Below are 27,307 nucleotides of genomic sequence, written 5' to 3' on the forward strand. Positions count from 1 at the left end.
CTTGTTTGCGGTCGGACGGTGGCGCTGCAGGTCAACTAAAAACGGTTTCAGGTGAAGTCAGAGTTAATTGAGGAAGTTCCAGGCAGCGAGCAGAGCTTCAGATGTCAACATACAGTAAGTTTAGTGTTTACCGATATGAGGCTAATGAAGCTAACGAGGCTAGCAGTCATTCTGTTGTTGTTGTTGTTGTTAGCATGTAAGCTAACTGTCCAAAGTTCAGCAGTTATCGGCGCCGGTATGTCTCATATCTGCAACGAAACGAGTCAAAACACATGAAAATAACTGAACTAGCGTCTTTTAGAAGCTTTTAATTAATCACTGAAGTTACTTCAAGTAAAAATGTCCCTTTTTAATTAACTTAAAGTGATTTTTTTACCGCCTGTAACTTATGTAACCATGTCTCCTCACAGTTAATATTTAACTGAAACCTGCGTTAATTCTCGAAACTTATGCGCCGATTTTATCACCAGGAGCTAATAGCTGAACAGAGATCAGAGATTATCTTCTGATTCATCACTGGAGTCATGAGGAAACAATGCAGCTTTAAATGGGTTCAAATTTGAACGTTATCAGGTGGAGCTCTGTTACAAAACACAAACGGTAATTATTTATTAAGGCACCACATGTCTGCTGACTGTAGGATCATATTTATGTCCTGTTGGTGTTTTTAAGCCCTTTGTAAAAGTGTAACTACACCTGAGAACACCTGTGCTTCCTCTGACAGGTGATGTTTCCTGCAGACCTGCCAGATGTGGATGAAACTCAGCTCACATCTGCTTCTCGGCTCTACCTGTCCGCTGTGGAGTCAGAACCAGAAACCAGCCGCTGGTTCCACTCAGGACACTCCTCAAAGGTACCATGAACTTCTGCTAAAGTGTTGTTCACACAATCAGTGTGATTTATTGATCAGTCGTCAATCATTAGCTTAACTAAGAAATGAATCACCTGCTATCAGTTTAAAGATTATTTTAAGACGTGTGTTACAACCACAAACCAGAAGACACAAAATGACCACGAAGAAGCACAAAACCTGACATAAAACCACAACAAAAAGAAACAACCACCACTCAGCAACACGAGAGGGACACAAAATCACCACAAAAATCATCACGGCAGCAGACAAACATATCCACAGATTTATTATTATTATTTTTATTCTCACTTTTGGGAATAAACAGACAAAAAAGTGTAGATTCATGTTAATTCATGACACATTTGGATTCTGTAAATAAAATGAAAATAAAATAGAACGAATTGTTTTCTCTTCAGGTTTTATTTTAATCTGATGCTCTGTTTGTCTTTTTAATCGTCTTGAATGTTTTCTTGCTTCAGCAGCTCTGTGCTCGTCTTGTTTTCCTGTCGTCTGACCTCAACATAATGACAGTAAAGCTCCTATTAATACACACTGTTACCACACATTAAACAGTTCCTTATGCTTAATAAAGAGGGAACATTTTTATTCTGCACTACTCATGAATCTTTTTATTAGGTGTTCACATAATTAGTTGATTGTTTTGGTGTAAACAACATGAAACACAGATTGTGCACTTGTGTTTTCTGACTGATTACCTAATAATAGTAATGATAATAAGAAGGAATATGAAGCAAAATCTAATTCCCTTCAAATGTTTGTGATGTGAAACTTAATCAGCAAATTGTGGAATTCAAGAATCTAAAATCTGTTAAATATTCTGTACTTTGCTTGATAAACGATGCAATGGTTTGGTTTCTCTTCGTCACCGACCTCGTTAATCGACTAATTGTTGCAGCTCTCGTCTTTGCTGCTTATACTTTCTTATACGTAACAGTTTCCTTCCTCTAATATCTGTGTTATTCTTCATTAACTTTTAGTTGAGCAGCTTTGACCAGAGATAAGTTGATGCTGGAGGTGATTTCCCGTCGTTCTTTCCTCTTCGTCTCTGCTCAGGTGGAGATTAAAGCAGCTAATATCAGGCAGCTGCAGCTGTTTGAGGAAGTCCAGAATCCCTGTGTTCTACTGGGGCTTCATCCACCCGATGATCCAACACGAGGTTCTGATCTAAACACAGTAAAACACACCCGATGATCCAACACGAGGTTCTGATCTAAACACAGTAAAACACACCCGATGATCCAACACGAGGTTCTGATCTAAACACAGTAAAACACACCCGATGATCCAACACGAGGTTCTGTCTTAGCCCTCGTGTCGTCCTGCGGGTCAAAATTAGCCCGGTTTAAAGTTTGAAAATGTGGGAAAAAATCTATTTCCGCAGTGAAACTTCTGATGTCCACATTTTCAACATTTTTGGGAAATCTTTGAACATTTTTGGTGGAAAAACATTTTTAAAAATGTTTCTTTAAGAACATTCACATAAAAATCAACCAAAATCCAGCGAAATTCCCTGGATTTTGGTTGATTTTTATGTGAATGTTCTTAAAGAAAATATTAAAAGTTTTATTGATATATATGGAATCATTTTTTTAGAATGATTTTTTTAACTTATTTTTTGAAAATATTTACAAGAATTTTCTTGCCAAATTTGAGGGATTTTTTAAAATTAAATTTAAAGGAAACTTTTAAGGAATTATTGGAATTTTCTTCCTGAAGGTTTTTCACATTTTCAGAAATTTTGTGATTTTTTTTTTTTGCTGAATTTTTGGATTTTTTTCAGAAAATGAAACAATATTTTTTGGTGCCCGTAAATGAGAACAACAGGAGGGTTAAACACAGCAGAACACCTGACGATCCAACACAAGGTTCTGTTCAGAAGCTGCACATCAGTCTAAATAAACTTCTGCTTTTCCCTCCAGTGGTGGCCGTTTACCTTTACGACAGGTGGTGGAGTTTGGACGACGCCCTGCGGACGTGCAGTAAATCCAGGAGCGGTCTGATGCCGGTGAGTCGGCTTCATCACGTCTGATTAGGAGTCACCGGTTTGAACGAAATGAAGTCAGTCTTCATTCAGTGAACTTTGTGTTTTCGTGAAGTCCAGACGTCCTCTGTTTAAACTGAAGTTTTTACAGTGTTCATACATAGAATGAAAGCGGAGGAGGCTCGTTGGTCTAGGGGTATGATTCTCACTTCGGGTGCGAGAGGTCCCGGGTTCAAATCCCGGACGAGCCCTTGAAATAAATGATGTGGTACATTTTGAGCAGTTGCACTGATTATTCAGCTGCCGAGAAGACGATTTAAATGCAGAAAGTTAGAATAGTTTGAGATAAAAAAAAGCAATTCAGTGGTGGGAATGTCAAAAACCTGCAGCCTAAAATCACACTACACAGTTCTAACTTCCTGTCTTCATTGTAGTAAATCCATAGAAATAAGCCAACTATCCAGGTCTTTGTTTTAAATAAGGGTAAGTTCTGTCTGCTAAACTGTTCAGTGCAGAGTTTTAGTTTCTCTCATTCTCACTGCAGCCAGGTCCATATTTATAAAACAAACCCGTTATGAGCTGTGCTACATTCACTGAACTAAAGCAAGTTTTCCAGCCCGAGTCAAAGTGTTTTGGTGCCTAAACAGAAAACAAACATGGACTGAAGCCCCAAACTGCCTCCTGACTGTTAAAACACACAGACTGCAGTAAAACCAAACAGCTGACCCGCTTTACGCACAAATGGACCCATCATTTTTGTGTCTTTGACATCATTTTTGTGTTATTTTAGCATCATTTTGTCATTTTTTAAAATTATTTAAGCATCCTTTTGGGACATTTTTGTGTTATTTTAGCATCGGTTTGTATCGTTTTGTGTCATTTTCTTAGTTACGCTTTTGTGTCATTTGTGTCTTTTTGCATTATTTTTGTTTCTATTTGTGTTATTTAGGCATCGGTTGTGTCATTTTTGTGTTATTTTGGCACCGTTATGTGTTAAATTTGGCATAATTTTTTTGTCATTTTTGTGTCTGTCTTTTTTTTAGTTATTTAAGCATCTTTTGGTGTCTTTCTGTGTCAATTTTTGCGTCATTTAAGCATCATTTGTCCTTGTTGTGTCATTTCAGCATCCTTTTGAGTCATTTCTGTGTTATTTCAGCATCCTTTTGTGTCTTTTTTTAGTTATTTAAGCATAATTTTGCATCATTGTTATGTTATTTAAGCATCGTTTTGTTATTTTGGCATTATTTTTGTGTTAAATTTGGCATTATTTTTTGTCATTTTTGCCGTTTTTTGTGCAAACAGGTTGTTTTAACGGAGAACATAAAAATTTAGGACGGTAAAAAGCTGCTATGATGTGAGACAGGAGCGCTGGTAGAAAGCTGTTAAACGTGTGTTATTGTGTGCAGCTGATTATTGATAAGAGACAGCCGTAGTAAAACTATCAGACTTCATGTGTTAAACATGATGTTGTGTTGACGTGGCTGTAGGTCTGACACTGTCTCATGATGAAAGAAAAAGTGAAACTTTACTGGCTTTGTGTGGCTAAACTCACAGAAACAACACAACGTTTTGAATCAGAAGTGAGTCTGTGCCGTTGTGTTCAGGTGGAGTCTCTGGTGGAGAGGGTGATGGTGTTTCTGCTCAGCCAGCTGGTGGACAAACCTTCAGCGGGGGAGGATTTGTTCCGGCTTCATCCTCCAACTGAGAGCTGCAAACTGCTGTGGGGGGACGGCCGGGCGCTCGGCTTCTACAGCGTCAAACACAAAGGTGGGCGAGGAACCGGAAAAACGAGTCCGCAGAGAATCTTTACTGCTGAGAACATGCAGCAGGAGAATTCACTGACATGTGGAGGAAGGAGAGAGCTGCGTAATGAAAACCAGAGTTAAGTTCATGTTTGCACATTTTAGAGCAACATCACAGAGATAAGCTAAAGCTTCAGTAACAGTTCAGTTCACCTCTGCAGATGTTTTAGTTCATCTGCTGCTTTCACTGTTTTCTTCTCAAAAGTTCCACTTCTTAACTCAACATGTTGTTCACCTTTTATTAAAGCTCATTTTCATTTATAATTTTCACTCTTTGAACATTTTTAATCTGACGTTTCCTCAGAATTTTGACAATTTTACCATGTAACATAAGTCGTACTTGTGTGTTTGTAGCTTTGCCTCTTTGCAGTTTTGTCTCTTTGTAGTTGTATTGTGCCTCTTCGTTGCTTTATCTTTTTGCAATTTCATGTCTGCGTAGTTGTGTTTTTGTATCTTTGTCTCTTTGCAGTCATTTTTATCTTTCTTACTATCTTTGCCTCTTTGTAGTTGTTTTGTCTTTTAGTATCTTTGCCTCTTTGCAGTTTCATGTCTCTTTGTAGTTGTTTTGTGTTTTGCTCATATAGCTTCCGTCAGACTCATTTTTGCGTCTTGAACCTCTGATAAACCGACTGCTCAGCACCGGGCAGTAGACAGACGTCCTACAGTCGGTGCATTTAATGGAGCGCTGAGCTACAATAGAAGAATAAATACAGGCCTGGATGCTAACCGCTACTGAGCGTGTGGTGCAGCACAGATCAGTTTACTGGGTTTTATTCAAAACAGCTGTGAGTTTGATAAAAACAATGGTCTGAAAAAGCTCAGTGGTTTTTCCACAGAAGGTTTGGCTCCAGAGACTGAAGTCCAACAACTAAAAGCTTCCTTTAGACCTTTCTTTGTGTTTCCACCTCCATGAATGAAGCTCCAGGAATGATGCACTCAGTCTTTTAATTGAAGGACAGATACAGAGATGTCCTCAGCTTCAAAGTGACACAACATGCACTCAATATTAGGTTTTGTGAATCGCTGGATGATTCCTTCTGTGGTTAAATGTTGTTGTGTTGAAGCACAGGGAACAAAACTTCACCCAAACCCACCAATCAACAGGCCAAAGGTTCCTGAGCCTTAAGAGAATATGAGCAGCGAATGTTTGGAGAGTAGAACTCTCCTGGAGCTTCACTTAGACCCTTAATCTTGTGGTGGAAAGTCAGTTAGAGTTCCTTCAAATGTTCCCAGTAAAGGTTCCTTCAATGAAAAAGCAGCTAAAGACAGCAAAGCTGCAGAGTTCGTGATCATTCTCTGGAAGCGTTAAAGTGAAGCATGTGCTGCTGTTCAGGAAGCCTGTGCAACGCCTGGAGCAGCTGCTGTTACCTGCTGCCGGTTCTGGACACTCTGCTGGTCCGGAGCAGCTGCAGGAGGAGAGGATTCGGCCTCCAGATGATCCAGGATTTCTGCTCCACGTTCCCCACGGAGGCGTTTTTGGGAATCAGTTCTCCGTTATCAGCCAGCATGGTGGCAGGTGGGCTGGTCTAGTCTGGGTCATCCTGTAGAAAGTCAATGAAATCTTCCTTCATTTACAGTAACTTTATTAATGATCAGAGTTCTACCTTCAGACTGGGAATATTTCCAGAGTTCCAGGTCCTTGAAGTCCATAAAGGAGAACATTCTCTGGAGAAAGTTCTAGAGTAGACCTACCGACAGCTGGAGAAAGTTCTAGAGTAGACCTACCGACACCTGGAGAAAGTTCTAGAGTAGACCTACCGACACCTGGAGAAAGTTCTAGAGTAGACCTACCGACACCTGGAGAAAGTTCTAGAGTAGACCTACTGACAACTGGAGAAAGTTCTAGAGTAGACCTACTGACAACTGGAGAAAGTTCTAGAGTAGACCTACCGACAGCTGGAGAAAGTTCTAGAGTAGACCTACCGACACCTGGAGAAAGTTCTAGAGTAGACCTACTGACACCTGGAGAAAGTTCTAGAGTAGACCTACTGACAGCTGGAGAAAGTTCTAGAGTAGACCTACCGACAGCTGGAGAAAGTTCTAGAGTAGACCTACCGACAGCTGGAGAAAGTTCTAGAGTAGACCTACCGACACCTGGAGAAAGTTCTAGAGTAGACCTACCGACAACTGGAGAAAGTTCTAGAGTAGACCTACCGACAGCTGGAGAAAGTTCTAGAGTAGACCTACCGACACCTGGAGAAAGTTCTAGAGTAGACCTACCGACAACTGGAGAAAGTTCTAGAGTAGACCTACTGACAACTGGAGAAAGTTCTAGAGTAGACCTACTGACAACTGGAGAAAATTCTAGAGTAGACCTACCGACAGCTGTTCCACGGCCACAATTACCAAAACACACAAAATCAACACAAAAAGTACCAAAACTACCACAAAACAGATGAAATTGCGACAAAAATTCAAATTTGGCACAAAAAATGTGCAACATGACCCCAAAAACAGCCAAAATGACCCTGAAGCGTTCAACTATACAAGCAAAAACATAGAAAATCACCACAAAAACAACCAAATCTACAGTGAAAAAGAAAAAAACAGCCATAAAACCGGTGAAATTGTGATTCAAACTCAAATTTGACCCAAAAAACATGCAAAATATCCACAAAAACGGCCAAAATAACCACAAACACACAAAACCACCCCAGAAAGAGCCAAAACTCCCTTGGAAGGTCCAAATATGCCAGGAAAAACCCCTAAAATCCTCACTAAAAGAACATTCCAGGTCCTTGAAGTCCATAGAGGTGGATCCAGATTCATCACTTTTTAATGGACTTTTTCCATCATTTCTGAGCCTCAGACATGAACATATTTCCTGACTTCTGTGCAGCCTCTGAATTTTATCTTGCTGCTGGTTTCAGGTAAATGCTGATCCTGCAGCACAGGCTTTTGTTTTCTTTGTGTTTTCAGTGGTCAGGAGGTTCCTGCAGCAGCATGAGGAGCATCGTGAGCGTCTGTATGAGGTCGAAGCTCCAGGAGGCTGGACTCAACGCCGGAACATCTGGCTCAACATCCAGCTGGGACGCTACTCCATCGGTGCTCCTTGTAACAGTTTTATGTTTGAAAGTTTCACGTTTTAGTCCTGCTGCTGGTCTAAAACGGTCGGCATAGAAAATGTCTGACGGCATCCGGTTTCCTTCTAGGCCCTGAAGAAGAAGAAAGTCCAACAGAAACACGAAAGAACGAAGGCGACGAATCAGAAACACGAAAGAACGAAGGCGACGAATCTTCTCAGAAGGTGAGAGCGTCCATTTGTCCGATGATGTTGCAAGAACTCCTTCAAAACTCTTCTGCTTCTGATCATTCTTTTTGAATTCGTAGATTTGTTTTGTTTCAACAGAAAACAGGAAGTCAGCCATTCTCTGAGGAACTTAGATGGATAGATAGATACTTTATTAATCCCGAGGGAAATTCAAGCTAGTTCAAGTTTGAAGTTCTTGTGAAACAGTTTATTGGTCGATTGTGACCATTTATGGCTGATTTGTGAGATTTTGGGGTCATTTTATGTGTTTGTGTGGAGATTTTGATGCCCTTTGTAGAGTTTTAGGTAATTCGATGTCATTTTGTGATCATTAGTAGATCTTTTGAGTTGTTTTGGTTCCATTTTTTTTGGACATTCTGTTTTCTTTTTGTGGTAAACTCCCTGGCTGCTTTATTTGGTACACCATCCTGGTAAAAGTTGGACCCTGTCTTGCCTTCAGAACTGCATTAATTCTTGATGTCATACTTTCAACAAAGTGTTGGAAACATTCCTCAGAGGTTTTGGTCCATGTTGACATGACAGCATCACTCAGTTGCTGCATATTCATCGGCTGAACATCCATGATGCCGACCTCCCATTCCACCACATCCCAAAGATTCTATTGGACTGAGATCCGGTGACTGTGGAGGCCGTTGGAGTCCAGTGAACTCATTGTCATGTTCTAGAAACTAGTTTGAGATGATGTGATCTTTGTGACGTGGAGCAGAATCCTGCTGGAAGTAGCATCAGAAGGTGGTCCACTGTGGTCATAAAGGGATGGAGATGGTTAGCAACAATACTCAGAGTGTTGAGTTTAAACCGTGATGTGCTGGTACTAAGGGCCCCAAAGTGTGCAAAGAAAATATCCCCAACAGCATTACACCACCGGCCCGAACCGTTGATACAAGGCAGGACGGAGTCATGGTTTGTGTTATTTGCGTCTCGTTTGTCTGGTCATTTTCAGTCTTTTTGTTGTTTCATTTTCAATCTTTTAATAGATTTGTGTGAACAAGATACTGAACAGGTGTACCTAATAAAGTGGCTGATGGGTGTACATTTTGTGTGGTTGCTCTTAAAATGAAAGTGCTTCTTTGTAGTTCTGGTTGGACATTTTTTCCAAATATGGTCAATGATGCTCTTCATCCAGCATTGGTGGTTCAATGGTAGAATTCTCGCCTGCCACGCGGGAGGTCCGGGTTCGATTCCCGGCCAATGCACTCACAGTTTTAACCACACAAAGACACAGCATGTCAGCAACTGGTCCAAAATGATGACACAAACACTACAAATGGTGACAGAATATCCACAAAAGACAAAATTACCATTAGCATACAATTTTCAGACTTTAACCCACATTTAACATTTTGTGTAATTTTGTCATCAATTTTTTTGGTGGCAATTTTATGCATTTTTTGTAGTCGTTGGTTTAGTTTTTCTCCTAATTTTATGCATTTTTGTGCTAATTTTGTGACAATTTCAGGTCCTATTTTTCTCATCATGTTCGAGTTTCTTTAAAATTGAAACCTGTCTCCTTCTCTGTGGTTCCAACTTGATATTTTTTCCAGCTGTGGTCTTTAGTGCTGCTTGTCCAGCATTGGTGGTTCAATGGTAGAATTCTTGCCTGCCACGTGGGAGATCTGGGTTCGATTCCCGGCCAATGCACTCTTAGATTTATCTGAATCCTACAGGATCGGTCTTTAACCATCAGATTCTACTGATGTTAGAGCCTCAGCAGGTGGAGACATGTGGACCAAAGACTGGATTTCAGTAGAAACATGGATCCATCCATAGATAAACACTAACAGGAACTTCATGGACACACTAGACCAGCCCTGACTGGAGGTTTTACAGCATTTATGTCTTCTGTGGTCAATTTATGACCGTTTTTTGACATTTTATGGAATTTTTTGTGTGTTTTTGTGGTATTACTGAGTCAATTTCAGGACACTGTGTGATGTTCTGGTCATTGTATATCTTTTTGGGCGATTTTGTGACCATTAGCAGGCATTGAATGTCCTTTGTGGCCATTGTGTGTCTATTTGCGGCATAGACTGTATATATAGATGGACGTAGCATCTGGCTCCAGATTGAAGCCAACCCGGAAGTGTCAAAAACTTGCAATATCCCGCCGTCCGCTAGGGTTGGCTCCAGAAAGCTTTTGCTCCATAGACCCCAATTCATTTTTGGAAAAAATAAAATTTGATAGACTGATGTTCTACAGCTCAGGATTTTTTTCCCGTTAGTTTTCATGGTCAAAATGAGAGATCAGGTGGCCGATCTTAAAATAAATCAGTACTGAATTTTAAATAAATCGTTAAAGTTGGCGGAGCCAGGGGGCGTGGCTATACTTGATAGACAGCAACAGAAGCCTCTGCGGTAAAATGTGGGCGGGATAAGAGAGTCCTCAGCCAATCCTGCCCCTAGTTGCTCTCCGGTCCAGTCTGTTTGATGACGCTTTTTACGTCACTGGCTCCAAAAAATCCAAAACGGCGACCAGGAAGTAGCAAAATCCCGGCTTCATTTTCTCGGCGTTGAAACCAACGGGTGACGTCACGGTTAGTTTACGCCTGATTTGCTGTGATTTTGTGTCTTTTTCCGACTGCTAGTAGACATTGTGTGTCGTTTTTGGTCAGTTAAATTTTTTGTTATTTGGGTTAAAGTCTGAAGAAAGTGTGATAATTGTATGTTTGTGGTGATTTTATACTTGTTTGTTTTATGGTCAGTTTCTGACCATTTGTTGACATTTTGTGTAATTTCATTTGGTCTTGTGCTAATTGTATGCATTTTTGTGACAATTTCAAGACATTTTGTGTAATGTGGGGCTATTATGTGTCTATTTGTAGTAATTTTCTGTCAGTGTTAATAGACATTGTGTGTCATTTGGGTTAGAGTCTGGTAATTGTGTGCTCATGGTGGTTTCATCTTTTGTGTTTAGTCAGACACCATGTGTAGACTTTGTGTTTATTATAATTTTACAACAGTTTATCGTGTTATGCTCTTAAAACTCAGTGCATTGGCCGGGAATCGAACCCGGATCTCCCGCGTGGCAGGCGAGAATTCTACCATTGAACCACCAATGCTGCATGTGTTTGTCTTGTTGTTGTTAAAGGCTGTAGACCAGGGGGGGGGGGGGGCAATCAGTTTTTACCAGGGGCCACATGAGAAACCTGAATTGTGTCAGAGGGCCACCAACTTTCTTCCATTGTAAAATGCTGTAAATTAAATATTTTGAATAGCTGGTGCTGATAATCAGAAGAATAAAGCACTCTGTAAATATTTATATCAGGTTATGTGAAATTGTGGTCAAATAAGAAAACAAAAACTATTTTTGAATCAGTGCAATTCATTTTTAACTTGTTAATCTCCAAAAACAGTGAAAAACAACAAACAACTTAACAGAAATACAGCAAACAGTAACTTGTACTGTTTTCCACCTCATGTTACCTCTTCAGTGAGAATGATCCAGTCTGATCTGGGCTTGATAAGGACATTGAAATCTGGCTGAATGTCTGAAGTGGCAATGAGAAGGACAGCTGAGAGGTGGTCATCAGTCCTAGAGGGTCTGTGTTTTGATTTGTTGAACTTCATCACTGAGAACGTCTGTTCACAATGATAGGTAGATCAAAGAGGACTAGGATCCTCTGAGCATGCCTCCTCAGGTGTGGAAAGTTCTCCTGTTTGAGGGAGGAGTAGAAGTCCAGCAGTGAGACTGACCTGAAGTGCTCTGCCAGAAGTGTGTCAGACTGCAGGTCAGTGAGTTCCATCTGAACTTCATTTGGTGCATCATCCACACTGCAGCTGAAGGGAGAAGAAACCATGTGCATTTCACTCTCGAGAGTTTTGAAATCTGGAAATTGCCTTGAAAAATCTGCATGCAGTGCTTCTAACATGGTTGAGTACTTCTGGAGGTGATCGCCTGGTCTTTTGGCTTCCTTCAGTGTCGGCAAGTGGGTCAGAATGTTGTCCTTCACTTGGCTTGAGAGAAGCTGCAGTTTTCTCATGAAAGCCTTCACTGCACTGTACATCTCATGCACAAAAAGGCCTTCGCACTGCAGTTTGACATTCAGTTCGTTCATTAGTCCAGTCACATCCACAGCGAATCCGAGGTCTGCCACCCAGTCTTTATCTGAAAGTTCTGGGATGTCATGACCTTTCTTAACACAGAAATCCTGAATCTGGTCTCTCAGGTCCCACAAACTTTTCAGTCCCTTGCCAAGGCTGAGCCACCTAACAGTGATAGCTGATGTCACCATGTTCAGTCTCATTTTCCTCCAAAAATGCAACAAATTGTCTGTGATTGAATGTTCTCGCTCTGATGAAGGTGACTGTTTTAGTTACAGCATCAACAACATGTTTCATTTTTAACACTGTCCTACACAACACTTCCTGATGTATAATACAATGAAAAAATGGCAATTTCTGCACAGGGTTAATTTCTGTCACTTTCTCCTGCATTCTCTTTAAAAGTCCAACATTTTTCCCCGTCAGATTTGGACAACCATCTGTTGTCACACCATTTCAGCCCTAATGTGTCCAAACATGCATTTACCTCTCTGAACAAGTCATTACCACTGCATGGCTGCCAACTCCTCCGTGATTTGAAAGTCTGCGGTTATCCCACGTAAGAAGATGAGCAGCTGGGCGGTGTCACATACATCGCACCTCTCATCCAAAGCCTGAGAAAAACAGTCAAAGTCGGCCGCTCTGTTCTTCAGCTGAAGCTCCAAGTTTCCCACGATGTCCTCAATCCGCCTTGTTGCAGTGCGTCGAGAGAGTGAAACGCTCTCAGATGTGCCCTTCTTCTCCAGGTATATCAGCGCAGCAGAGTCCAATAAACACTCCTTAATAAACTCTCCGTCAGAAAACGCCTTACTTTTTCTGTGGATTTTGTGAAAAATGACATAACTTGTCCTGACGGCTGCATCTCTGGGGGTGTGAAGTTTGGTAAAAAGTCCTTGTTGGGTTTGTAGTTTTGCAAGCAATGCATCAGACTCCCTTGCACGCTCTTCATCAGACAGATTTCTGTATTTATCTTCATGCTTGGTCGTGCAGTGGCGATTCAAATTATAATCTTTAAACACAGCGACCTGTGTACCACAGACTAAGCACACTGCTTTACCTCTAACTTCTGTAAAGAAGTACTTGGCAGTCCATGTCTTGTTGAAAACACGGCATTCGTTATCAACTTTTCTTAGCGTGAGCCGACATCTTGAGGGTGACCTGGCTAGCATCACTTGTCGCTGTTAACCTTCACTCACTTACGCGCATACGTTCATACAAAAGTTATGTAACGTAACGCTTTTCAAAATAAAATTTCAAATTTCAAAATAAAAGTTAAAAAAGACAGATGTTTGTTTGATTTATGTTGTTTATGATTGGCCTCACGCGGGCCGGACAGGGACGTATAAAGGGCCGGATGTGGCCCGCGGGCCGGAGTTTGCCCAGGTCTGCCCTAGACAGAAGATGACAACCAGAAAAGAGAAAGTCACAAACAGATGCTGGTTGGTTGTTGTCTTTTTGCGTCAGTGTTGCGACGCGTTCTTGTCATGATTTTGTGTCTGTCTAGTTGTTGCCGTCACTTTGTTGTCTGTCAGAGATCCATGAGTTGTTTTGGTTCCGCTGGGTCGAACCGGGTCAGTCGTCACCTGGAAGTTTAGCTAGAAGTAGAAACGAGCTGCTGTGAGATCAGAACTGCACCAGGAAAACAGATGTGACTCCAGAACCTCCTGTTTTTCTGTAACAGAGATCTGGGTCGGACTGGACCTCCCAGAGCTGCCACAGGCCCAGGACAGCGAGCCGAGCTGCAGAACACACCGATCAGCCGGACCAAACAGTTCCCAAAGGAACCCAGAACCCAGAACCAGCCCTGAAACGTCAGAGGGCGGAGCCAGACAGAACCAAACGATCCACATCTGACAGAACCAAACCATCCACATCAGACAGAACCAAACGATCCATATCAGACAGAACCAAACCATCCACATCAGACAGAACCAAGCGATCCACATCCTACAGAACCAAACGATCCAGAAAAACATGAGTCAAAGGGTGAAACAGACACACAGTCAGACAGAACCAAATTAAAACATTTTTAGGTCTTTCTGTGGAATTTTTTGGGATGATTTTTAGACACTCTGTGGATTATTGTTGTCATTTTATGTCTTTTTGGGATGATTCTCAGGCATTTTGTGGACTTTGTCGTAATCTTATCTTTTTTAGATGATTTTCAGGCGTTTTGTTGACTTTTGTGGTAATTTTATGTAATTTTGGGATAATTTTCAGGCATTTTGTGGACTTTTTTTGTCAAACTCAGCTGACCTCTGTTCTCTTTATATGTTTGTATATGTAGTTGTCATTTTCTATGCTGATAAGCTGTTATTGTATACATGTAATAATGTGAATAAATTATTCATTAAAGTCCCCACAAATCACACAATAAAGTGTTTTATTCTCATGTAGACGTGTTGTTTGTGTGTCTGTGTTCATGTTAACGTTTACTTTTAGTTTTTATGTCTTTTTAGTTATTTTGAGTCTTTTTGTGTTGTTTAGATTTTCTTTGCTGTAGTTTTTATCCCTCTTTGAAGTAAATTTGTACGTTTTCTGAGTATTTTTGTGCATTTTATGTCTTTTTCTGTAATAATTTTCAATGTATGTGTTGTCATTTTGGGTCTCATTCTGTTTATTTTGTGCCTTTTGTGTCTCTGTGGTTGTTTTGTGTGTCCTTGCGGCAATTTTTTTGTTGATTTGCGGTAATTTTTGTCAATTTTTTGTCATTTTGTGTGTTTATATGGTTAGTTTGTGTCTCTGTGTGGTCATTTTTAGTCTGTTTGTCGACATTTTGTGTCATATTGTGGTATTTCTGAGTACATTTGTGCTCATTTTGTGTCCTTTTTGTTAATTTAAGTCTGTTTGTGGTTATTTTGTGTCTTTTTTGGTCAAAGCTGAAAAAACTATAAGTATTTCCATGTAAGTTTCTGCTAACTGAATGTTTGGAACCTCTGGTTTAACCTTCAACAATCAGCTGCGTTTGTTACAGAACATTTAATGCTTGAATGTAAAATACTCATGAGAAACATTCAGTGGACGAACTTTCTATTTCCTCCAGTTGAACTTCTCGTCTCTCCCCACAGACCGGACAGGAAACGCGTCTCCGCCGGCTGCAGCTGTGAACAAACCGAGCGCACCTCCCGACGAACCGGGAGTCCGGAAGCAGGAAAAAAGGAAAAATAAAGTCTCTGAGGCAGGAAAAGTTAAAATGAGCCGAATTTACGAGAACAAGTCGCTGCAGAACAAACCGGTGCACAGCGAGAAACTGGACCGAGTCTGGAGTCCGGCCGAGTACCAGAGGTAAAGGCACTGCTTGTCCGGAACCAGACTCCACTCAAAAATCTGATAATTTAAGGTTTTGTCAGCTAATAGAGTAGATCCTTGTATTTTCACACCCTACCCCATGGTCTCATGAGTTTTAATCACTTCGGCTGCATTCGGCCCAGTGTGTGTTCTTATATTTATATTTAGAGCAGTAAAATAGTTCCTGTATCAGCAGGAATAACCCGTTAAACCAGCGTTAACAGCTGACAGCTTCTGAACAGAGTCTGGGCTGACAGTTTTAACAGGACAGAAATCGGTTCATCACACTGAAGCAGACTCCCAAACTTTTAAACTCACCTTTACTTTGATAATGACCAGATGGCATGAAGAAGTTACACGTACAGTACATGAATAGTAACACAAACCACACATTAAACTGTTATTACGCTGTTTAAACTCTCTCATCAGTACATTTATGAGGAATCACTGTTTACATTTCAGTTGTGTCTCTGTGGTTGTTTTGTGTCTCTTTGTGATGGTTTTGTGTCGTTTTGTGATTGTTTTATGTCTTTTTGTTGTCATTTTTCGTCAGTTTGTGGTCATTTTGTGTCTCGGGTCATTTTGTGGTTGTTTTGTGTCTCTTTGTGTCTCTGTCATCATTTTGTGTCTCTTTGTGGTCATTTTCTGTCAATCTGTGGTGGTTTTGTGATCACTTTGTGTGAAGGAACAAAAGTGAAAATAAGCTGCTACTATTCAGTCAGTTGTTTTTTTGTGTCACGTTTGAAGCAGGAAAGCTGAAAACCATTCACAATATTCTGTATTTTTCTCCTGCCCAGCGGTCCTGGAGTTCTTTTAGAAGGAAAACTGTTGGATGTTTCCAGACATGCAATCAGCGACGCCAACAACCAAAAGGTGGGATCATGGATTAGTGGTTACTTTGGCCACAATTAACAGTTTTAACATTTTTATCTCATAAACTGAAGTTGCCAATTGATTAAAAACTTAAAAGACTGCATGAGTCAGCTATAAACAGTGGGGTTAGCTTAGCAACAGTTGACTAAAAGTAATAGTCACATAATAGTAGCAAATACTTAAATAAAAGTAAATAATTACCTAAAAGTAACAAATAATTAGTTAAAAAATAACAAATGGTTAGCTAAAAGTAACCAATACTTAAATAAAAGTAAGTAATTTGCTAAAAATAACAAATAATTAGCTAAAAGTAGCAAATACTGAGCTACAAGTAACAAATAATTACATAAAAGTACTAAACAGTTAGCTAGAAGCAACAAAAAGTTTAGTAACAATAAGAAATAGTTAGCTAAATGAAATAGTCACATGGCAGTTACCAATAGTTACCTAAATACTATAACAGTGTACTAAAAGTCACCAGTAGCTAACGGTAACCAGTTAAATAGTTGGTGAAACGTCGTTAACTTTGGTTTTTTGAATGTGCCATCAGTCTAAAGTTTTACAAGTGCCAAACTCCAGCTAGCTCAGTAAATCTGTAAAGGTTTTTAAACGCTGGCTGCTTTAGAGGATCTAACAGCTGTAGACCAACCAGACTGTCGGTTCTGGTTCAGGTCCGGTTCTACGTCCTCTACATCCGCCCCAGTCGCATCCATCAGAGGAAGTTCGACGGCGGCGGAAACGAAGTCGAGCCGAACTTCAGCGACACCAAGAAGGTGAACACCGGCTTCCTGATGTCGTCCTACAGTGAGTCCGTTTCCTCCTTTATATGCATTTTTGTTCAATTTCAGGACATTTTATGTTATTTTAGAGTTAATTTGTCACCATTTGTTGAAATTTTGTGTGACTTTGTTGTCATTTAATTTGTCTTTGTGGTAATTTTATGTATTTTTGTGCTATTTTTGTGCAAATTTTGCCCATTTTCTGTTGTTTTGGGGTCATTATATGTGTTTTCTGGTCTTTTTGTGACCATTTGTTGACATTTTGTGTAATTTTATGGAATTCTGTTGTCATTTTGGCTTTTAGAGCATCAGTTTTGCACTCACTAAAATATGGAGCAGACAGTAATCGTAAAGCTGTTGCACATTATTATCTTACATTTTGACTATTCTGCATTTTTTGTGCATTTTTTTGTTCTATATGAATTTCATGTGTATTTTATTATTAATTTTATGTGTTTTTAATGTAATATTTGTATTGTATTCTATGTTGTATGCCATCTTTATGACTGCAATATTTTATTACCTGTTAGTGTTATGTATTTTTATTGTGCAAAGGACTGCAGATGGAAATTAGCTTCGTGCTAAATCTGGTGCAGGCATCTTTTTAATGTTACTGCACATTGTCCTTTTAAATAAACTAAACTAATTTAATTTCTTTTTTGTTTTAATTTTGTGACAATTTCAGGACATTTTGCATCATTTTATCATCCTTTTATGTGTTTCTGTGTTAATTTTGTGGCTATTTTCTAGGCATTATGTCTTCTTTTTAGGATATATTCTGTCTCGTTGTTTTTGAACTGGGCCTGGGATCTTTCTGCATGGAGTTTGCATGTTCTCCCTGTGCATGCGTGGGTTTTCTCCGGGTACTCCGGCTTCCTCCCACAGTCCACAAACATGCTGAGGTTAATTGGTTACTCTAAATTGTCCGTAGGTGTGAATGTGAGTGTGATTGTGTGTCTGTATATGTAGCCCTGTGACAGACTGGTGACCTGTCCAGGGTGTCCCCTGCCTTCACCCGAGTCAGCTGGGATAGACTCCAGCACCCCCCATGACCCTAGTGAGGATGAAGCGGTGTATAGAGGATGGATGGATGGATGTTTTTGAACTGAAACTTTTCTCCTTCTCTGTGGTTCCAATGTGACATTTTTTTCCAAATATGTTTCTTTGCTGTTCTTTATCCATCGTTGGTAGTTCAATGGTAGAATTCTTACCTGCCTTGTGGGAGGTCTGAGTTTGATTCCTGGCCAATACACTCAGATTTTTCTGAATCCTACAGAAACAGGATTGGTCTTTAACCATCAGATTTTACTGATGTTAGAGCCTCAACAGTTGGAGAAATGTGGACCAGAGACCGTATTTTAGTAGAAATATGGATCAATCCATAGATAAACAGGAACTTTATGGAGACACTAGACCAGCCTGGATTGGAGATTTTTTTACCATTAAATAATGAGTCATTATTGATATTGACAGTTCTGAGTATTTTTGGACGGGTTTCAAGTCAGAACTAACACCGGTTATGTTGCTGGACGCTTTTTTTGAGAGAGAAAATGCAGCGATTCCAGGTGTGAAAGTTTATAAATTGTATAAATGTTTGACAGAAAGTAACTTGTGGCTCCAGAGACTAAACAACATGTTTCCTACATGAACTGTGTGCTCCTTAATGCAGGTTTGTCTGTTTGTGACCATAAACACAATAACACTTTATTTACAGCTGACAGTATGACGCGTTATTAACAAGATAAAACTGTCAGTGCATCGGCCGGGAATCAAACCCAGATCTCCTGCATGGCAGGCGAGAATTCTACCATTGAACCACCAATGCTGGATGAGCAGCAAAAAAGACCACATCTGGAAAAAAATGTCCAGTTGGAACCACAGAGAAGGAGAAAAGTTTCAGTTGTAAAGCAATGAGACAGAATACCCCAGAGGAGAAGACGATGTCTAGAAAATAGTCTCAAAATTAATACAAAAACACATAAAAGAACCACAAAATGTCCTGAAATGGTCACAGAATTTTGCACAAAAATGTTTAAAATTACCACAAAACCAAATGAAATGACAACATTTCACAAAATGTCCTAAAATTGTCTCAATATTAACACAGAAGTGCATAAAATTACAACAAAAACAAGTGAAGTGATGACAAAATTCCACAAAATGGAAACAAATGGTCACAAGTTGACCAGAAAAGACATAAAATGTTCTAAAGTTGTCAAAATTTGCACAAAAATGCAGAAAATTGCCAAAAAACTAAATGATGCCAAAATGTCAACAAAAGGTCACGAAATGCATTATGTTGACAAGTTTATATACGTTTATCCTCATTTAATGTGTTTTGTGGGAATTTTATGCATTTTTGTGACAATTTCAGGACACTTTGTTGTCATTTAATTTATTTTTGTGGTTATTATATGCCAATTTGTGACAATTTCAGGCCATTCTGTGTACTTGTGATAATTTTCTGTCAACATTAGTAGACGTTGTGTCATCTTTGGTATTTTAAAGCAGTTGTCATTTGGATTATAGTCTGTTCACTGTAATTTTGTCTTTAACCTGATTCCACTTGCAGACTTTGTTCTTTTTTGTAATTTTACAACCATTAGTGACTGTTTGTGTGTTCATTTTGTGTTCTTAAAACCTACGAGTGCATTGGCCGGGAATCGAACCCGGACCCCCCACGTGGCAGGCGAGAATTCTACCATTGAACCACCAATGCTGGATGAGCAGCAGTAAAGACCATATTTGGAAAAAATGTCCAGTCAGAACCACAGAGAACGAGACAAGTTTCAGTTTTAAAATGACTAGACAGAATATACCCTAAAAAGAAGACAAAATGTCTACAAAATAGTCACACAATGAACACAAAAACACATAAAAGAACCCCAAAATGATGCAAAATGTCCTGAAATTGTCACAAAAAGTGTACAAAAATGCATAAAATTACCACAAAAACAAATTAAATGACGACAAAATTACACAAAATGTCAACAAACGGTCACAAGTTGACTAAAACAGAAACAAAATGACTCCAAAACAACACAAACCTTGTTGTGGTCATGTCCAGAGGTGGAGGCTAAAGGGGAGTCGGACCGTCTGACCGAGGATCAGCTGTCAGCGATGGTCAACAAACCAGAGCTGCTGAAGATCACCGACCGGCACCGACCCACCGGGACCTGGGCCTTCTGGTACCCAGAGTCCGAGATGGACCGGTCGGAGTTGGAGACGGGTCAGGAGGTCCGGATGAAGACCAGAGGAAACGGTCCCTTCATCTGTGAGTCTCCAGGTTTACAGCCTCCACAAAGTCTCCTTCTGGTGGTTCTGAGTCTAATTAAAGTGTTTTAAGACTAGAAATGCTAGTAAATAGCCTAAAAATGGTAGTTACTAGACTATATATGCTAGTGAATAGCTTAAAAATGCTAGCTACCAGACTATAAATGCTAGTGAATAGCCTAAAATGATAGTTACTAGACTATAAATGCTAGTGAAAAGCCTAAAAATGGTAGTTGTTAAAGTAGAAATGCTAGTGAATAGCTTAAAAGTACTAGTTGCGAGAATAAAAATGCTAGTAAGTAGCCTAAAAATGCTAGTTATCAGACTAGAAATGCTAGTGAATAGCTTAAAAATGCTAGCTACCAGACTATAAATGCTAGTGAATAGCCTAAAATGATAGTTACTAGACTATAAATGCTAGTGAAAAGCCTAAAAATGGTAGTTGTTAAAGTAGAAATGCTAGTGAATAGCTTAAAAGTACTAGTTGCGAGAATAAAAATGCTAGTAAGTAGCCTAAAAATGCTAGTTATCAGACTAGAAATGCTAGTGAATAGCCTAAAAATGCTAGTTGCTAATGTAGAAATGCTAGTGAATAGCCTAAAACGATAGTTACCAGACTAGAAATGCTAGTGAATAGCCTAAAAATGCTAGTTGCTAATGTAGAAATGCTAGTGAATAGCCTAAAACGATAGTTACCAGACTAGAAATGCTAGTGAATAGCCTAAAAATGCTAGTTGCTAATGTAGAAATGCTAGTGAATAGCCTAAAATGATAGTTACCAGACTAGAAATGCTAGTGAATAGCCTAGAAATGGTAGTTGCCAGACTAGAAATGCTGGTTGCTAGACTAAAAATAGCTTAAAAAAAAATGCTAGTTGCTAGACTAGGAATGCTAGTAAATAGCCTAAAAATGCTAGTTACCAGACTAGAAATGCTGATGAATAGCTTAAAAATGCTAGTTGCCAGACTAGAAATGCTAGTTTATAGCCCAGAAATGCTAGTGAATAAGCTAGAAATGCTAGACATGCTAGTTGCTAGACCAGTGATTTGTTTAGGAATGTTTGTAACTAGCATGGGAATGCTAGTCTCTTGGCCTACGAACAGTTGTCACTTTTCTAGGAATGTTAGCCACTAGCCTAGGAATGCTAGTCGCTCACCTACAAACACTAATGTGACCAGTTAAACTCGTGTTTTATCGTCTGTGTCATATGTTCTTCATCCTTTAGTCTCGTTGGCTAAAGTCGACGGAGGAACGGTGACCAGGTGTAACTTTGCTGGGGACGAACAGGCCGGAGCTTCATGGACAGACAAGATCATGGCGAATAAAGCGAACACCGGTAGCATCCAGAATCCTGCAGCGGGAGAAGGAGCCGAGGAGGACGAATGGGTGAGCAGCTCACCTGCAGCAAGCACACCTGGATCAGAAATGTACAAGTTATTAGGTTTCAGTCTGGGAGGGCTCACATGTTCCAGCTCATTTCTGTAAATATTTACACACTATTTCCTTGAATTTAATTTCCTTTTAGCAGACGAATGCTGGTCGCTAACATTGGAATGCCACTGGCTAGCTTAGGGATGCTAAATACTAGCTAGGAAGTACTTGTGAGAAGCATAGAAGTGCTAGTTGCTAGACTAGATATGCTATTCAGTAGCTTAGAAGGCTATTCAATAGCCCAGAAATGCTAATTGTTGGACTAGAAATAATAATAATGATACATTTTTTTGTACCTTTCTGGACACGCAACATCACTTTACAGGAAAACAAATACAGCAAAACAGATAAAAACCTTATAAAAAAGATCAAAACTATACATAAAGATAAAAACTATACATAAAAATGAGGCAGCTAGAGAGAATAAATAGAAATTTAGTGAATGGCCCAGAAATGCTAGTTAATGGCTTAGAAATGCTGGTTAATAGCCTTGAAATGCTAGCTAATAGCCTAGAAATGCTATTTAATACCCCACAAATGCTAGTTGCTAGACTAGAAATAGCGAATAGCCTAAAAATGTTAGTGAATAGCCTACAAATGCTAGTTAATGGCATAGAAATGCTCATGAATAGCCTATAAATGCTAGTTGATGGCCTAGAAATGCTAGTTGTTAGACTATAAATGCTAGTTGTTAGACTAGAAATGCTAGTTGCTAGACCAGTGATTTGCTTAGGAACATTAGTAATTAGCATGGGAATGCTAGTGACTGGCCTTGGGATAGTTGTTGCTTTTCTAGGAATGCTAGTTGCTCACCTACAACAGGGCTGCCAACTGTCACTCTTCGGCCGTGAGACACATGCAACTCAGTCCCTTCACACATAAAAATTTTTCCACCTTGCTGTTATCTGAATATGTAACCTTTGGGGAAATCCAGTTCGCGTTTTTACTCCAGAGAACGCCAGGTTTGTGAAATCCGGTCCACATTTTCCTTCCTACACGCTCCCCAGTCGTGCAGCTGTCAGGCTGGCTGTCTCTGAGTGACCACCTGTGTTTAGCAGCCTGTGTGTAGCGCTGTCCATAGATATATACAAACACGAGATGGCTCGTGAGCGCAACGTCGCCACATGGCGGCCATCTTGGGACAGGGCTGCTCGATCACTCATAACATTAAAGTCAATGGAGCATGGATTTTAAAATCACTGTAGATTGCTCAATTTTCAACCGATTTTACAACAGCTTGGTTTGTTATAAACGTCAGAGATGTACTTCTTTTACTGCTTACATAAGAATAATTAAAACCATTGAATTCATATAAAAATTATATTAAGTAGATAGGTAATAAAGAAATAGCTATACACACACAGATATTATACTGTCAATCTTTAATATTTACAATATTCAAAGAGACAAAATAAATAAATAATGATGAATAAATAAGAAGTAGTAATGCTAAAATGAAAAAACAATGACATTTAAACAAAAAATAAATAAAGAATAAAGAAAAATAATAACAAGGTTCCCACTCTTCAATTTTCCAGGATTTTTGCCGTGTCCCATAACCAACTGAAGTTACAACAATGGAGTGGCAATTTTTAAGTTAATCTAGCCTTCTTAAAAAACAAGATTAAAGGTTGATGACCAATATCTCTAACTAACTGCACAGCATCATGTTAAGCTTTTCAATTTATCACGCTAGGTTCTATTTCTGTAAACACAAAGCCAGCATAAAGAATCCAAATGTTAAGATGTTTTTAACAAACTAAACACAAATGATGTGCAACTTAAGTTATGTTGAAACGACAGAGTAATTCTGACTCTGCCGCCAACTTAAAATTTCTAAATCAACTTTGTTATAAGTCTAAGGTCTCAATCAAAGTCTCTTAACTAGAAATCCCAGGTAGGAAATGTATTCCATAAGAACTGTGCCAGATGGCTCTGGCTACTGTCTATTCATTTTGAATGAGGACCATTTCTGAGGAAGGTGAGCATTGTCCCTGATAATGGCTGGTGAAATCCCAGGTTCAAGTGGTAATGTGCACACTAGTGCCTCGTAGTCATAACAAAAGCGTCTGTAAACCAGGGATTAGTGCCAAGTGGCTCTTCTCTGGGGTGCAGAGATATACTGGGCTTTGCAAAAGTTCTGTTACACGGTTTCATGATCTTTAGAGACATTTACATGTCAGAGTAAAAAATTCCATTAAACAAACTGAAAGTTCTACCTTAAAGGCAGGTGTCATTAATACAAATTTGTTCTCCAGTGAAGTTGTATCAAGATGGAAGTCAAGAGTTGAGATATCTGCTCTCCTTCATGCTGGACACAAGTCTGACAGAGGCAACCAGCTGAACATCAGCCGGATGACCGTCCACAGAGTCTTTCAGGTCTTCACCATGGTGAAGATCTTTCAGGTCTTCACCATTCTTGAGCCTCTCTCTGTGGAGTTGGGACTTTGCATGGCTATAGTAAGAGGACAGATGAGTTTCTGTGCAAATTAGCAGATCTCTACCACCTGTGCTACATTGACTTCAGGGTCCTTGAAAATGAGGCACTTTTCATGGGGGCAATGTTCAGCAGTCCATATCTCTCTAAATAATGAGCCTAGAGGCCCCCCCCTGTATAAGTTATAAGACAGTCTGGTCTAGAGCAATACTAAATGGTGCCAAGACATTAATCTGTAAGATTTCTGGTATTTTTAACACCCTTAACCCTACTCGCGAGTGGTTTTTACAAATAATTTATACATTTTGGGCAAGCCCCCCTGCTCTGTAGAGACTTCTCCTGAGTGTGTGTGTTGTTTCTAGGACATCACCAACATGTAGAGAGCTTGGAGAAAAATTTCAAGTCTCTGTGATACCCAGAAGCAGCAATATAAGCATTTTAAAACCTAAAAATTCCAGGCGAGGATTGGGGGGGAGGGCATTTTGGCCTAAATTATTAAAATTTGAAAATGCCATAACTCAAAAATTATTGGGAGTATAAGCCTGTAATTTTGCACACAAAGCTTTTTTATCATGATCTTCCACCACCAGCACCCACAGTAAAATTGAAGATGGTGCTGCAACCACCTTCCTGAATATTTGGTGTTTTGGGATAGAATAAACTGAATACAGAATGTGTCTGATCAAAAACCTCTAAAGACTCACTACAGCCAAGATAAATCCACTAATCACTGCACACATTAGCGCCATGTGCTAACTGTGCCTAAAGAAGCACATTTACCAAGACAACTATCCAGTACAAAGCCCTAAAACACACCAAGAAACACATTAAAGAAGATTTTACTGCTGGAAGCTGCAAGCCAACGCCTAAAGAACAACTAAAGCAACAGAGCCAAACCCGGTTCAGTGAAGAGAAGCAGAGGAAATGTTTGACTGCAGACATAAAGCAGGAAGACACTGAGCTGCTCAGGTGTTCCTGATGACACCAAGCAGCCACCTGGACAGCCAATAGGAGCACAGCTTACTGGAAGTCCAGAGGGCTGCTTAGTGAAGGAAATTTAGTTTAAAGTTGAAGCAGAAAGTTAACAAAGAAAGTTTAAAACCACCTTCTGATCCCTGAAATCTCTGAGTTTTCCCACAAAGAACACCTGAACAAGTCAAACTGGTTCCATAGTAGAACCTTCACTGTAAAAACTTCATAGTATGGTGTGTTGCTCAGAAAACAGTACAACCGGCTGTCTAGGAGCGACACAAAAACAGGACAAACGCTGGTTTCCAGGGGGTTGAAAGAGTAAGTTCACAACAACACAACATGTGAACAGAAAAATCACAAAGTCTGTCTTTAGTTCAGCTGAAAATATTAGTTTTTGTCTTTTTTATTGACCAAACTTTTCAGGAAGTAGATGAAGAATAATTAAAGCTCTCATGTAGAAGTCCAACTTCTTTTGGATCCTTGTAGAGTTTAATCTTAGAGTTTGTAAAGCTGTGGAGTTTTTAGAGTCTCATGGATTGTTTTGACATTTAATAGAGAGTTCAGTGTCTGATTGTAATCCTGTTCAGTGAATGGATCATTTAAGTTATGAAGATATGTTTTGTTTTTATTGTTTAGTTGCTGATGTGGTCAACTTGAAGCTGTTGAGTGCATTAAAATCCTCCAAGACAAATGTTACAAAGTGGTTAATGGAGTTATTTCAATTCTGCAGATATTTATGGAAAATACTGAAATGTGTTGTGCTCATCCAGCCACAGAACTTTCATCCATACATTACATGAAGAACCATTTTCAGTACTGCCTGTCCTTGCTCTGCTTTTTCAGATTTTTTTTAAGTTCAGTATTTTTTATTTTTTATTATTCCTTAATGTTATCTCTATAATAAGATTTTAACAGGCAAAATGCTCTTAAATTACACCAGAATGCAGGAAAAAGGATCAATAATTTTCTAAATTAGACCCCATGTCAGCATCCCGCACAAACCAAATCTCACTCTAAGATCTTTAATCTTTAATCAGTTTATCTGCTGGGTGGTCAGGACCTCCTAATAACCAGCTCTGTGATTGGACTGTTTGGATTTTAGAAGACAAGGTGACCAACGAAAATCCATCAGACTGATCAGAACTTTTTATAAAGATTAAATACTAGCTTTATTATTATATTTTGTTATAAATACTAGCTTTATTATTATATATTGTTATAAATTCTAGCTTTATTTCCACCTGTGGAAGTGAAACGTGTTACTTCCTGGAGTTCACAACGTTGTGTTCTGGATCCTGTCAGATTTCTGCCGTTGGTTTCAAAACACGAGTCCTCTGGAGGTCCAGAAACAGACTGTTCAGCCTGTTGGTGAAACCAGAGACACTCACTGCTCCATTCTTCATCTTTGTTCCACAGGACGACTGAGGGAACGCTGGGCTCTGATTGGTCCTCCAGGTCCGACCGATGAGGAGGAGAACCTTCATCATCTGGCGGTCTGGTACTCCAAGGCTTCACTGTTTGACGTCCACTCCTGCGTTCTTGTTTCCTTTGGATCAGAGCCACATTTATCGGACCAAACCTCCACACCCTGCTGCTGTTTCTGTTCTTTATTCTCCATGTTCTGCCCACATTTAGTGTTTTTTCTGCACAAACAGCTGGTTCTTGTTAAAAAGCTTCATTTTCTCTGAGCATTGTTTGAGTCCAGACGTCAGCCCAGAAACAGCTTCTCACACATTTCAGAACTAGAATAAGATCATTGAAATATAAGTCCTGACACAATCTGAGTTAGAAACTGATGACAGAATAATTCAGTGAAGAACATTAATTTTTCTTTGATTCAACCAGAAACTAATTTCCATGTCGTCTTTGTGACGATAAAAGTGTTGAACTTATTTCACAGTAAACCTCTAAAACAGCTCGTTTCTGTTCAGTCAGGCTGAAAATGAATCTTTAGAATCATTGTAAATTTTAAAATTTAGGTTTTGCTTCATCTGGAGGTGGAAACACAATGATCGTCTGTTGCCAATAAAATATTTTAAAATGAGGAAATTCCATAAAGGGCTGCACAGTGTAGTAGTGGTTAGCACTTTGGCCTTGCAGCAAGAAGATCCCCGGTTCAAATCCCGGCCTGGGATCTTTCTGCATGGAGTTTGCATGTTCTCCCTGTGCATGCGTGGGTTTTCTCCGGGTACTCCGGCTTCCTCCCACAGTCCAAAAACATGCTGAGGTTAATTGGTTACTCTAAATTGTCCGTAGGTGTGAATGTGAGTGTGATTGTGTGTCTG

General features: G+C 39.6%; 2 protein-coding genes, 1 long non-coding RNA gene and 6 other non-coding genes across 13 annotated transcripts; 5 read left to right on the forward strand and 4 right to left on the reverse strand.

Moving 5' to 3' along the window:
- Positions 1 to 15,167, forward strand: fam169b (family with sequence similarity 169 member B). 4 transcript variants are annotated; one of them, XM_051952607.1, is made up of 9 exons: positions 1 to 114; positions 725 to 853; positions 1,928 to 2,030; positions 2,794 to 2,879; positions 4,460 to 4,622; positions 5,991 to 6,173; positions 7,577 to 7,702; positions 7,810 to 7,904; positions 13,651 to 14,361. In XM_051952607.1, exons 2-9 carry the CDS (start codon positions 728 to 730, stop codon positions 13,945 to 13,947), a joined length of 1,179 nt encoding a protein of 392 aa, XP_051808567.1. In that variant the 5' UTR covers positions 1 to 114; positions 725 to 727; the 3' UTR covers positions 13,948 to 14,361. The 4 variants fall into 4 exon arrangements, with proteins under 4 accessions (XP_051808567.1, XP_051808569.1, XP_051808566.1 ...); XM_051952609.1 differs by lacking the exons at positions 1 to 114; positions 13,651 to 14,361 and adding exons at positions 437 to 600; positions 15,038 to 15,167; XM_051952606.1 differs by lacking the exon at positions 1 to 114 and adding an exon at positions 440 to 600.
- trnap-cgg (transfer RNA proline (anticodon CGG)) lies at positions 3,035 to 3,106 on the forward strand. Its single transcript has one exon. It is a non-coding gene; the product is annotated as a tRNA-Pro (tRNA).
- Positions 6,283 to 6,961, reverse strand: LOC127535227 (uncharacterized). 2 transcript variants are annotated; one of them, XR_007944011.1, is made up of 3 exons: positions 6,851 to 6,961; positions 6,422 to 6,520; positions 6,283 to 6,355 (listed from the first exon to the last, which is right to left on the reverse strand). It is a non-coding gene; the product is annotated as an uncharacterized LOC127535227 (long non-coding RNA). The 2 variants fall into 2 exon arrangements; XR_007944010.1 differs by having other exon boundaries at positions 6,304 to 6,355; positions 6,389 to 6,520.
- On the forward strand, positions 9,054 to 9,124 carry trnag-gcc (transfer RNA glycine (anticodon GCC)). The gene has a single exon. It is a non-coding gene; the product is annotated as a tRNA-Gly (tRNA).
- On the forward strand, positions 9,499 to 9,569 carry trnag-gcc (transfer RNA glycine (anticodon GCC)). The gene has a single exon. It is a non-coding gene; the product is annotated as a tRNA-Gly (tRNA).
- Positions 10,917 to 10,987, reverse strand: trnag-gcc (transfer RNA glycine (anticodon GCC)). The gene has a single exon. It is a non-coding gene; the product is annotated as a tRNA-Gly (tRNA).
- Positions 15,117 to 27,273, forward strand: arpin (actin related protein 2/3 complex inhibitor). The gene is made up of 6 exons (XM_022219354.2): positions 15,117 to 15,254; positions 16,055 to 16,130; positions 16,802 to 16,934; positions 19,977 to 20,183; positions 21,408 to 21,568; positions 26,439 to 27,273. The coding sequence occupies exons 1-6, from the start codon at positions 15,163 to 15,165 to the stop codon at positions 26,445 to 26,447; spliced, it is 678 nt and encodes a 225-aa protein (XP_022075046.1). The 5' UTR covers positions 15,117 to 15,162; the 3' UTR covers positions 26,448 to 27,273.
- trnag-gcc (transfer RNA glycine (anticodon GCC)) lies at positions 18,664 to 18,734 on the reverse strand. The gene has a single exon. It is a non-coding gene; the product is annotated as a tRNA-Gly (tRNA).
- On the reverse strand, positions 19,558 to 19,628 carry trnag-gcc (transfer RNA glycine (anticodon GCC)). The gene has a single exon. It is a non-coding gene; the product is annotated as a tRNA-Gly (tRNA).
- Positions 27,274 to 27,307: the final 34 nt, after the last annotated feature.

Source organism: Acanthochromis polyacanthus, chromosome 8 (genome assembly GCF_021347895.1).
Source record: "Acanthochromis polyacanthus isolate Apoly-LR-REF ecotype Palm Island chromosome 8, KAUST_Apoly_ChrSc, whole genome shotgun sequence".
NCBI classification, from domain to species: Eukaryota; Metazoa; Chordata; class Actinopteri; family Pomacentridae; genus Acanthochromis; species Acanthochromis polyacanthus.

What these genes read in the sequence shown, in the direction of transcription:
- arpin (XM_022219354.2), top strand. Translation starts at nt 15,163, where the DNA reads ATGAGCCGAATTTACGAGAACAAGTCGCTGCAGAACAAACCGGTGCAC. An exon ending in AGTCCGGCCGAGTACCAGAG is followed by an intron (nt 15,255 to 16,054) that starts GTAAAGGCACTG and finishes TCTCCTGCCCAG; the next exon opens with CGGTCCTGGAGTTCTTTTAG. An exon ending in AGGAAACGGTCCCTTCATCT is followed by an intron (nt 20,184 to 21,407) that starts GTGAGTCTCCAG and finishes TTCATCCTTTAG; the next exon opens with TCTCGTTGGCTAAAGTCGAC.
- fam169b (XM_051952607.1), top strand. Translation starts at nt 728, where the DNA reads ATGTTTCCTGCAGACCTGCCAGATGTGGATGAAACTCAGCTCACATCT. An exon ending in ACTCAGGACACTCCTCAAAG is followed by an intron (nt 854 to 1,927) that starts GTACCATGAACT and finishes GTCTCTGCTCAG; the next exon opens with GTGGAGATTAAAGCAGCTAA. An exon ending in CCAGGAGCGGTCTGATGCCG is followed by an intron (nt 2,880 to 4,459) that starts GTGAGTCGGCTT and finishes CGTTGTGTTCAG; the next exon opens with GTGGAGTCTCTGGTGGAGAG.